The sequence below is a fragment of the Sphaerodactylus townsendi genome, linkage group LG16 (assembly GCF_021028975.2).
Source record: "Sphaerodactylus townsendi isolate TG3544 linkage group LG16, MPM_Stown_v2.3, whole genome shotgun sequence".
Taxonomy (NCBI): Eukaryota; Metazoa; Chordata; class Lepidosauria; order Squamata; family Sphaerodactylidae; genus Sphaerodactylus; species Sphaerodactylus townsendi.
The window spans coordinates 5,270,345-5,282,527 of record NC_059440.1 but is presented as its reverse complement, the minus strand read 5'-3'; the positions used below and the strand labels follow the sequence as shown (position 1 = coordinate 5,282,527).

Sequence of the window (12,183 nt, the reverse complement as noted above, 5' to 3'; positions counted from 1 at the left end):
GATAGACTTAATAAGAAGGTTGTTGCAGGGGGGCTACAGTGGAAAAGGTCCCATTCCTTCTCGTCACAGTCCTAACAATCCTTTGGAAAGCTCTTCTGCGTCACACCAAATGCAGTCCTTTAGTAGATATGCTTCAAAGTTTCTATCCAGTTTTTAGGCCCAGGGTGACTGACCAATAATAATTTTAAAAAACTGTTTTTAAAAACACTTCAACAAACCATTCTGTAAAAAAAATCATAGTCATCGGAACGTTTTAGAAGAAGAAGAAGAAGAAGAAGAAGAAGAAGAAGAAGAAGAAGAAGAAGAAGAAGAAGAAGAAGAAGAAGAAGAAGAAGAAGAAGAAGGGGGCAGGGGCTGATGAGAATTGTAGTCCATGAACATCTGGAGCACCTTAGGTTGGTCACCCCTGGTCTAAACTGGGCAAGGAAGAAGAAGAGGAGTTAGGATTTATATCCCCCCTTTCTCTCCTGCAGGAGACTCAAAGGGGCTGACAATCTCCTTGCCCTTCCTCCCTTACAACAAACACCCTGTGAGGTAGGTGGGGCTGAGAGAGCTCCGAGAAGCTGTGACTAGCCCAAGGTCACCCAGCTGGCGTGTGTGGGAGTGCACAGGCTAATCTGAATTCCCCAGATAAGCCTCCACAGCTCAGGCGGCAGAGCCGGGAATCAAACCCGGTACCTCCAGATTAGATACATGAGCTCTTAACCTCCTACGGCACTGCTGCTCCACGTCCAGAGCTGTAGCAAGGGGGTATTTTAATGGTAGAATGCAATGGACACAGGTTAGTTCCCTGCCTAGACTTCTCTTCTGTCTTAGCTTCCATTTCAGCATCGTATGAGTCCAGGGGTATTTTAGCCATTGTTAGAATGTTGGAATAGGGCCGAGGTTCAAATCTCCTCTGTGCCATGATGTTTGTTGGATGGACTAGTCATTCTCAGTCATACCTACCTGACAGGGCTGTTGTGAGGCTAAAATAGCGGAGGGAAGAATCATGTATGCCACCACGAACTCCTTGGAGACAGTGGCGTATCAAGGGTGGGACAGCTAGGGTGTGTGCCCTGGGCAGTGGTGTAGCACTAAGGGGGCTGGGGGGCATGATGCACCGGGTGTGCTCCGTGGCAGGGGCATTCCGGGGGTATTCCGGGGCATTGCTGGGGCAATCTGGCCCTGCCCCTGTGTGACACTTGAAGGGGGTGCCCTTGACCAGCGCCCTCCCTGCCAAGAACTCCACCCTGCTCCAATTGGGTCCAGCTTTAAACTGCTGGCTCCACCCCCAGAGCTCCAACTCCAGCAGCGGAAATTTAATGCTGGACCCGGCCAGGCTGCACAGAAGGGGGGGATTTTCAGTGGTTGCCCTAGTGCCGGTTTTCCATAGATGCCTCCCTCTTGGAGGACAGGCAGTACTAAATCACAATAAACTAATTGCAGCATGTAAGAAAGGAGGAAGAGATGAAACTAGATCTGTGCAGTCGATTTGTAACATCTGGATGCCTGCTTCGGAAACATTTCAGCATGACTGGGTGTTGGGCTGCTGCAGTGGCTGTGGACGTGGCTGCCAGCCTTTAGGTGAGGGCTGGAGAACTCCTGGAATTACAGATGATCTCCAGACTACAGAGCATTATACTCTACTGTAAAATTGGAAACTTTGTCCCAAAGGCTCTGATAGTATTCAGCAGTGGCGTAGCACCAAGGGGATAGGGGAGCATGACGCACCGGGCGCGTGCCAGTACGGAGGTGTGGGGGGCATTCTGGGGGTGTGGTGGGGGTGCAGGGTGCATGCATGCCCTGGGCGCAGTTCCCCCTTGCTACGGCTCTGGTATTCAGGATCATACCAACCCAGACTTGAGGAATTCCTGGAGTTTGGGAGGGTTGGCCCTGGGGAAGGCAGAGTTTGGGGAAGGGAGGGAGCTCAGGGTAGATGAGATGCCACCAATTCTACCCTCCCAAGCATCGATTTTTTTCCCCCAGGTAAATAGTCTGGATATTGGTTGCAAATCTGGAAGATCTACAGGCCCCACCTGGAGTTTGCAATGCCACCTTCTGAGGTGATCTACGAGTGGATGGACCAAGGTTCTCTGGTCAGTGGCGGGTCGGAATAGATGGACCAAGGTTATCTGGTCAGTGGTGGGCCCTTGCCAGGCTAGGAACCTCAGCAGGTGCCCCATGAAGAAGAAGGTGCCACCATGAAGAAGAAAAGTTTCACCATGCTACAGGGACTGATGAGAATTGTAATCCATGAAAATCTGAAGCATCATAGGTTGGCCACATCTGGTCTAGAGAGTAGTTGCAGTTCTGGTACATCTACAGGCCCCACTTGAAGTTTGCAGTGCCACCTTCTGAGGTGATCTGCCTTCTCTGGGTACGAGTGGATGGACCAAGGTTCTCTGGTCAGTGGTGGGTCGGAATAGATGGACCAAGGTTCTCTGGTCAGTGGTGGGCCCCTGCCAGGCTGGGAACCTCAGCAGGTGCCCCATCATGAAGAAGAGGAGTTTGGATGTATGCCCTGACTTCTCGACCATAAGGAGTCTCGAAGTGGCTTGCAAACTCCCTTTCCTTCTTCTCCCCACAACAGGCACCTTGTGAGGTAGGTGAAGCTGAGAGAATTCTGAGAGAACTGTGACTGGCCCAAGGTCACCCAGCAGGCTTCATGGGGAGGAGCGGGAAACAAATCCAGTTCACCAAGAATCCACCACTCATGTGGAGGGGTAGGGAATCGAACCCAGTACATATTAGAGTCTGCCGCTTTTAACCACTACACCCCACTATCTTTGATGGCAGCAGTGAATGACATGGGCAGTTTCCTTCAAAGACAATCTGATCTTCCTTCATGTCTGCATAGCTTGTACTTGCCATGCAGTCTACAGGACTTCCCACCAAATCCTCTCCCCCTCTTCCAGTTACCTGCTACAGAACCAAACTGGGATTGCACAAAATCAGGGGTCTGCAACCTGCAGTTCTCCAGATGTTCATGGACTACAAATCCCATCAGCCCCTGCCAGCATGGCCGATTGGATGCAACAGTAGGCAGCGATGCAACAGTAGGTAGCAATGAAAAAGTTATCTTTAGTGCTCGTCCTTACACCAGCGAACATTCCCTTACCATTTGTTGTCGCAAAATTTGTACCGATGGTCGTCCGCAGGGACAATATCAATCAACAGGATGTATTTGGTTTTCGGGTTCATTCCCGTGACTTTAACTTTGTAACTTGGAAACATCCTCCTTATGGGAAGGAAAAAGAAAGAGATTAATGCATTACTTGAAAGCTAGAGGTACTGCTGTCCAGAATCATGACACATGCTCTAAACCAGTGGTTCTCAACCTGTGGGTCGCGACCCCTTTGGGGGTTGAATGACCTTTTCACAGGGGTCGCCTAAGACTCTCTGCATCAGTGTTCTCCATCTGTAAAATGGATAAATGTTAGGGTTGGGGGTCACCACAACATGAGGAACTGTATTAAAGGGTCGCGGCACTAGGAAGGTTGAGAACCACTGCTCTAAACTAAATATGATGAGGAAACATCTTTTTGCTGTGGATATACTGCATGCATTTTAGTTATTAAGCGGATAATGTTGTGCTGCTCTCCAGGACCGGAGCGAGGAGGAACTGCGCCGGGGGTACGCATGCGCCCCGTGCCCCGCCACACCCCGGAACCCCACCACCACACCCCCGCACTGGCTCGCACCTGGTGCGTCGCTCACCCCCCTGTCCCCTTGGTGCTACGCCTCTGCTCCTCTCTTCTGTGTTATTCTAACAACAATCATGTGAGGTAGGTTAGGCAGAGAATGTGTGACTGGCCCAAGATCACCCAATAAGCTTCCATGACGGAGGACTCTAAAAAGCCAAGCAAACCAGACATTCAGACCCTACAAAAGGAAGTTCTTCTTCAAACAACAGGAAGTTAATCACAAGGGGAGGTTGCTGCATTTGATGGCTTTTTCTAAGCTTTAGAAAACTCACTGAGGAGAAGACCACCCATGCTTTGACTAATATCAGCTAAATGAAACAACACCTGGCTCCCAGCGGCCACAAACCACCAAATGGCAGGTACTGCGGAAATCCAACTGGCGGAGCAGATTCTAATATGGAGATGCCGTGATGGGAAAGCTTAGGGGTCTGCAACCTGCGGCTCTCCAGATGTTCATGGACTACAATTCCCATCAGCCCCTGCCAGCATGGCCAATTGGGAATTGTAGTCCAACTGGCCAATTGGGAATTGCAGTCCAATTGGCCATGCTGGCAGGGGCTGATGGGAATTGTAGTCCATGAACATCTGGAGAGCCGCAGGTTGCAGACCCCTTTAGCTTGTCAAACATCCAGCCCTCAGTCTACCAGCCCAAAAAGATGGCGGCCCCGTCAACAGAAAATACAGTTTATGGGTAAAGGGAGAGATCTTTGCAAAAGGCAAGATCCAGAGTGGATAGTGGATATCCCCATCCTGAAGACTCAAGTTGGGAGAATGACATGGAACAAGCTCATGGCCAAAGTGAGAGTTGAAGTCACAGTTGATTTTCTCCCTTTCCAAGTGCCCCAGCCTCCGCGTCTCTTCCATGCTTCCATTTTGCCTCTAGCAAATTTCCTTCTGGTCACAAATATATTAAGAGATGTGTGTGTGTATTTTGAAGCTACCTATACAGAGCAAAATATATTATCTGTGCCTGAGGTTTTAACCGATACAGTATTCCAAATTATAATTTGTAAGCCTCTATCGGCATCTTAAAAATGGAAAGGCAGCATCAAAATCTACTAAAAATAAATAAATGCTTCTCAGTCAGCCATTTGGGATTCCTTGGGACACGTTCCAGCAGAAGTTACGTAGACATAGTATTGCATGTACCAGTTTAAATACATTTCTTTCTCCTCCTCCAATTGCTCCGGAAACTAGATGGTCAACAGAAACCATATTAACTTCTCTCGCAGCGGATCGCTCTTCTCAGTTACCTTCCTTGAAAACGCGCGCGCACACACACACACACACACACACACACACACAGAGAGAGAGAGAGAGAGAGAGAGAGAGAGAGAGAGAGAGAGAGAGAGAGTTCTACATAAATTTATCTCAAAAAAGAATGCTATGGTTACCTGTGAAAACCCTTTTGGACCTACATTCTCACTCTCACCAAAAAAAGAAGAAGACTAGGAAGAGAAAAGGACCCAGAGACCAAAGAAGAACTTCTGTCTGAGGCGGCCGAATAATCGTTGTTGTCTGAGCCACCATTTTGTAACCACTCGGGCAGAAGTCCACAAAATGGGTTCCTTTTAGAAGCCCTTTGAATCAAGCCTTTCTACCACCCTGCATAAATTCCAGGTGTTTACCATGTAATTAGTTTGGGCTCAAAAAAGGGGCCGGTTTACCAACATCCATCTTTGATTTCCATTCATAAGCCCTGCACTACGCTTAACCTCGGACACAGGTAAGCACCTGAATAAATACAGTAGGATATTTCAGTTCGCAAATACACAGGCTAATTCACACTTTCAGACCGGGGGGGTGGGGAAAGTTACAGGAGGAATCCAATTTTAATGCCAAAGATTTCTTTCATTTTTGTTTTGTTATTTTTTTAATTAGATCTTTTTTTTAAAAGAATCCGGTCCCCAAGTGAAAACTAAAAAGAGAAAAAGCATGACAGAGGTTTGTTCAATATAATTTTGAACACGGCGCTGGAAGACTCTACAAGGATATTTATGACCCCCAACTTCTTTCGTCTTCCCCCTCTAACACCCCCCCTCCAAACCAGCGACCCGCTTTCCAAACCATAGCCTATCTAGGCTGCTAAGGGAGCCCGGATCTGATATACTGCAAATGTTAAGTGCTTTTTAATGGCATTTAAAATTAAGCTTTAGCATATGGAATTCATATCAAGTAGACAAGTCTGAGTTTATAATGTTTTTTAGACTAGCCCTCTAAAATAAATAGAGGGAGCCGAAGCACTCCCGTAATATATACAGCCGAAATTCTTCAAGGATAACAAATTAGACCTCGCATCTGATCTTAAGTGTTGCTTCGCTTCCTAACTGTCTTTGGTAGCATTCGTGGCCGCAAAATCTGAAGGGTCAAGACCCTTTGGATCCTGCCCGTTGGGTGCACCCTTTTCCAAGAAAAACCCTGGGCACTGAAGTTAAACAATTCTGGTTGTGCGTTGCCATTCCATCATTATTATTAGCTGCTGTGTTTTTGGCCTCCGCCAGCGAAATGCCAGGGACTCGTCCGTTTAATTTGCTTAATGAAAACATATTTCCCAAGCTCTTGGCAAACGCCGGCTTCTAAATAAAACGGTCAGAGCAATAAGACGGAGAAGGGTGGGGCATGAATTTATTTTCGAAGGAGGAAGACTCCCCCCCTCCCAAAAAAGCAGGGCTGTGTCCAAACTGAATGTTGTCGTAAGAGTTGGGCTGAAGTGGAATTTGTGGGATGTTTCTCCTCTCCCTCTGTATACCCAGGTTGAGACCAAAGAAAACACGCTCAGCTGGAATGCAATACCTGTGGAACCGGAGACCATCTGCAGCCAGCCAAGCCTTTGTCCACTCTTTGGAGGAGCGGACTGTAATAAGGGGTCTTTTTTCCCCGTTGTGGTTTCCTTGCTTATGGAACAAAACGAGGAAAGGGAATGGAGCATGCCTGGGCTACCTGAGAGCCCACTGCCCACCTGTTTTTGCAGGGAATGAAAACATGGGGTTGTTGGCAAGGGCACAGCGAGAAGGAACAGCGCCCGGGGCATGCCTGCGTCCTGCGCCCCACCACGTGCCTGGTGCATCGCGCCCCACCCCACCCCTTGGCGTTACGTCACTGGTTGTTGGAGTCCTGGCTGGCCACAGAGGTTGCTGGCAAGAAGCGTGCAGATCTTGGAAATGGTTCTCTCAATATATCTGCTTGAACCAATTGAAAAAACAGTTTAATTATTGTGGCATGTCCCATGTGACCTGTCATGCTGCGAGAACAGCAAGAATTTTTCTGTGGTCTCCAGCTTCCCCTCCCCTGAAATTTCCTTTGGAAAAGCCATAATGGTTAAACAGAAATGTGGGGAACCCCCCCCCCCCAGATTTGATTTGTGACATAGAAGTTAGTGGGGTGGCCGTCCATTATAGCCCAGCCATTGCAGGTAGCCTGTGCTGGCAGGGGCTGATGGGAACTGTAGTCAATGAACATCTGGAGCACCATAGGTTGGCCACCCATACCTTGGGGTCTCTTCCACCTCTATGATTCTGTGATTCTTCCACCTCTATGATTCTATGGCCCCTTCCGCACACGCAAAATAATGCGTTTTCCATAAGGCAAGAACTAAACACGTAAAGGTTATTTATTTTTATTTCTTTTTTCCCCATACAAATACATGTAAGAACATAAATGTAAATTTAAATTTGTGTTGGATTATGTACAGAAATATGGCTAAGTTTGGAAAGAAGACTTAAGTAAAGTATAAATCTCATATTTTAGGAATGAAGCTAGTAGGAAGTTAGAATAAGATACTGCTTAAATAATATAAAACAGAGGATGTAAAAAGAAATTTAGCAGAATAGTAAGGAAGATATGTTATAAAAGTTCTATAAGATGATGCTGTAATGTTAGTTGATGCAAAAAGGAACTAGGAATACGATGACGAAGTAGATATGATTTAATTGAAAGGTATCTGTAATATTTTAAAAGTATTTCAATAATGTACGTATGATTTATGTTGATTTGTTAATAAAATTATTTTTAAAAAACCAGAACAAAACAATGCATTTTCAAACCACTCACAACTGTTTGCAAGTGGATTATGCTATTCCGCACAGCTTCAAAGAGCACTGAAAGCAGTTTGAAAGCACATTATTCTGCATGTGCGGATTGAGCCAATGATTCTAAAATACAACCCCAAAAAAGAAGCCAGCAAACACCGCCATGAGTCAATTGATTCCAAAGGACCTTGCGCAGTGGTGGGATTCAGCCGGTTCGCACCACTTCGGCAGAACCGGTTGTTAAAATGGTGCTTGTAAACAACCAGTTATTAAATTATTGGAATCCCACCACCGGAACCATTTGTTAAATGATTTGAATCCTACCACTGGCCTTGCGGCATTTGCTTAGAACTGCACTATAAAAAACCTGTTGTGGCAGTTACTTATCAGAATGAAACCTTTCTAAACCCATTGACTTCACTGGGTTTATATGGATATATGTCTAGGACTGCAACATTCCAAAAAAATGTTCCGCACAGTCCCAGTTCTGTAATCTCATAAATCTCATGCACGGATCGGACAAAAATGGGCAGTTAGCACAATTAAGTGTTTTTAATTAAATATTTGAAGAGAATGATAGTTAAAGAGAGAATGATAAAGGTCGAGGCATGGGGAATAAGGGATGCAGGTGACATTTTTAACAGAAGTATTAAGTTTTGGGAAATTCATTTTAAAATATGGGGTTTCCTTCCCCCCTCCCCCTTTATATTGCTTCAAGTTTTATACTTGAAATGTTTTGAAACAAGGAAGAAATTATGTTGGGCTGGATGTTAAAAGGGTATAGAATAAATTTGACAGCAAATAAAAAATGTTAAAAGGGTATAGAATAAATTTGACAGCAGGGTTTGGCCAGGAAGTCATGTACTTAGAAAGTCATGTAAGTCGATTAGAGCGGCTGGAACACTTTTCCTTTTTACCTTGTAAAAAAATTAAAATTATATATATTTTAAATGGACACAGATCAGACAGACAGAGCCATCTTCAATGTATTGTTGAAGGCTTTCACGGCCGGAATCACTGGGGTGCTGTGTGGTTTCCGGGCTGTATGGCCGTGTTCTAGCAGCATTCTCTCCTGATGTTTCGCCTGCATCTGTGGCTGGCATCTTCAGAGGATCCTCAGATGATCCTCTGAAGATGCCAGACACAGATCAGAGGATCCTCTGAAGATGCCAGCCACAGATGCAGGCGAAACGTCAGGAGAAAATGCTGCTAGAACACGGCCATACAGCCCGGAAACCACAAAGCACCCCAGAACTATCTTCATTCTGCCATTCTTTATTTTACACTGCCCTCTAATTTTCTAATCTAGCTTTATTACTCTGTTTGCTCGGTGTTTCCCTGCACTGTTCCCAACTCTTATAATGCTCTGTATTAATGTGCTGTTGTCTAATTTTGCATGTATCCTTATTGCTTTGCTTTAGTTTCTTTTTAAAAAAACCTTGAGCTTCAGTGAGAAAAGCAGACCAAAAAAGAAGCAGCAACAAATAACTAAATAAATTTTTCTTAGTAGGGTCGGCTCACACGTTACAATACAATACAACGACCTTTATTAGGCATATTAAAATAGGCTCCAGAGCATTACAGGCATTTCTGAAATACAAACCAAAAGTACATTCAAAACACAGACAGATAAACTGCTTAAATAATGCTCCTTTTTCCTTAAATAATTGCTCCTTTTTCCAAGAGCACGGCCTCTGTGTTATTTAACAAAAGCTCCACAACAGAGTTGTCAGAGTCTTCTTCAGGTTTGTCTAAGACCCGCCCAGGAGAGAAATTCCTAATACCCACATATCTCGGGCAGTCGAGTATAATGTGAGCAAGAGTCTCCACTTGGTTTTTACAGTGTGGACAGACCCGATCCTGGAGAGGGATAGATAGGTAGCAACCCTTTGTAATGGCCGATGGAAAAGTATTGCATCTGGCCCTTGTAATAATCCATCTCTGTTGGGGTTCAGTTAATAGTTCAAGATATTTGGCTATGTGCCCCTGTTCTGGTACTATTCTGGCTCACACATTCAGCTGCCGTAATTGAGGAATAAGGCTTCAAAATGACCAACAGACACACGAGAATCACTTCCATATAATACCTAACCCATGGCTGTCACTAAAGAAATTATATGCTGAATATCAGTTGAAGTCACATCATCAGTATGGCATCGTATTCCCAGAAATCATTACAACAACCCTGTAAAGCAGGACAGTGTTGGTCAGGATTTCTAAAGGGGGAATAGAGAAGCTGAGGCACAGAGAAACGTAGCTTATCTAAGGCTAGCTGACTGAGTACGTAGCTGTCATGGAATCTCCACCAGGGACTTGGTCTCAGTTCCCAGTTCAGTACTGGCTAATGCTTTGCTAAGGAAGGGCTTTGGCTCAGCAGTGGCGTAGCACCAAGGGGACAAGAGGGATGATGCACCAGGCATGTGATGCGGGAGGACGCAGGGCGCATGTGTGCCCCAGGCGCAGCTCCCCCTCATTCTGGCCCTGTGGTTCAGTGATAGAGTGTAGGGGTGTACATTCGGCAAACCTGAACCACCTCCAAGCCTGAAAAATCCCTTGTTGGTATTTTTCAGCAGAGTTCTCCCCCGAAAAATAGCACTAAGGCTGATTCCGCATGGGCCAAAAACAGCAGTGTGAAAACGGTGTGAAAATGGTGTAAAAGGGTTTAAAACGTTGTAAAAGGGTTTATACTGTTTTCACACGGCTGTTTTTGGCCCATGCGGAATCAGCCTATGATAATGGGGCCGAAAAGTGGATACCACAAAATGCCGATTTGGGGGGGGGGCATTTTCCTGGCCACTTTGGCCCTGCTGCTGTTGATTGAAAAGAGATGGGAGACCCCTCTCCCCCTTCCCCTCACTTGCCTCCGCTGCCTGCAAAGTTTGTCAAAAAGTTTTGGATCTTTTAAAGCTGAATTAAAAAATAATGGGGGGGGGGGAATGGTGCACAGCCAGAGGTGGGATCCAGCAGGTTCTCACAGGTTCCCGAGAGTAGGTTACTAACTATTTGTGTGTGCCGAGAGGGGGTTACTAATGGGTGATTTTGCCACGTGATTTTTGCCTTAAGTTACGCCCCTCCTCTCAGCAGTAGTGCGCAGAACTTGGAGCAGTCTAGCAGGAGGTGCACCAGCGTGCGTGGCAGCCTGCGCCTGTGTGCATTCGTTTCCCGCCCAAGGACCGGCGCAGCGGCTGCGTCCTTGCCACAGCCCCGCCCAGCAATCCCCGCCCCTGGAATTCCCGGCAATGCCCCTATTGTGCCCACCCAGCCCCATTGGTGCTACACCACAGTTTGAATCCCACCACCATGGGAACCTGTTACTAAAATTTTTGGATCCCACCACTGTAGCACAACCCTACTAGAATGTCTGCTGGTCATGCAGAAGGTTCCCGGTTCAATCCCTGGCCTCTCTAGTTAAATGCATCAGGTTGTAGGTGATGGGGGGGACCTCAGCATGAGACCCCGGAGAGCGGCTGCCAGTCAGAGTAGACAATATTGACCTTGATGGATGGATGGTCTGGCTCAGTATGCAGCAGTTTCATGTATTGATATGATCCAAGAGTAAAAATAGAGAAATATGCAGAACTATTGAGGAAACTAATGTTAAAATGGTATAGAATCCCGAAGCGACTGGTGTATATGATAAGTGGATTCAGCCCAAAATGTTGGCACTGCGGTGAAAAAATTGCAATCTACATGCATATGTGGTTGGAATGCAAAGAGGTTAAACAATTGTGGAAACAAGTTATATTGTTTATAGAGAAATACGTCAAAGTTAAAGTAATGGTAAATATAGACCTGTTACTTATAGGTATAATGGAAAACAAACCAATAGAACAAAGGAAGAGGACATTTTTAAAAATGATGATAAGAACGCTTTAATAGCGTTGGGCTGGAAAGATAAAAGAATGTGGTCTATAGAAGAAGAAGAAGAGGAGGAGGAGGAGGAGGAGGAGGAGGAGGAGGAGTTTGGATTTATATCCCCCCTTTCTCTCCTGCAGGAGACTCAAAGGGGCTTACAATCTCCTTGCCCTTCCCCCCTCACAACAAACACCCTGGCCCCTTCCGCACACGCAAAATAATGCGTTTTCAAACCACTTTCACAACTGTTTGCAAGTGGATTTTGCCATTCCGCACAGCTTCAAAGAGCACTGAAAGCAGTTTGAAAGTGCATTATTCTGCATGTGCGGAATGAGCCTCTGTGAGGTAAGTGGGGCTAAGAGAGCTCAGAAGAACTGTGACTAGCCCAAGGTCACCCAGCTGGTGTGAGTTGGAATGCACAGGCTAATCTGAATTCCCCAGAGAAGCCTCCACAGCTCAGGCGGCAGAGCTGGGAATCAAACCCGGTTCCTCCAGATTAGATACACGAGCTCTTAACCTCCTACGCCACTGCTGCTCCCGTGGTTGGAATACATATGGGAACAAGTACAACTAGAAATTTTTGGAATAATGTCAGGAAACCAAACATGGCAAGA

General features: G+C 46.1%; 1 protein-coding gene across 1 annotated transcript in view; it reads right to left on the bottom strand.

The window, feature by feature from the left end:
• TBX4 (T-box transcription factor 4) overlaps positions 1 to 12,183 on the bottom strand; it is a 78,288-nt gene that overhangs the window by 45,854 nt on the left and 20,251 nt on the right. Inside the window, 1 exon segment of the mRNA XM_048519368.1 lies at positions 3,101 to 3,220. Within this exon segment, the coding sequence (XP_048375325.1) occupies positions 3,101 to 3,220 (120 nt within the window).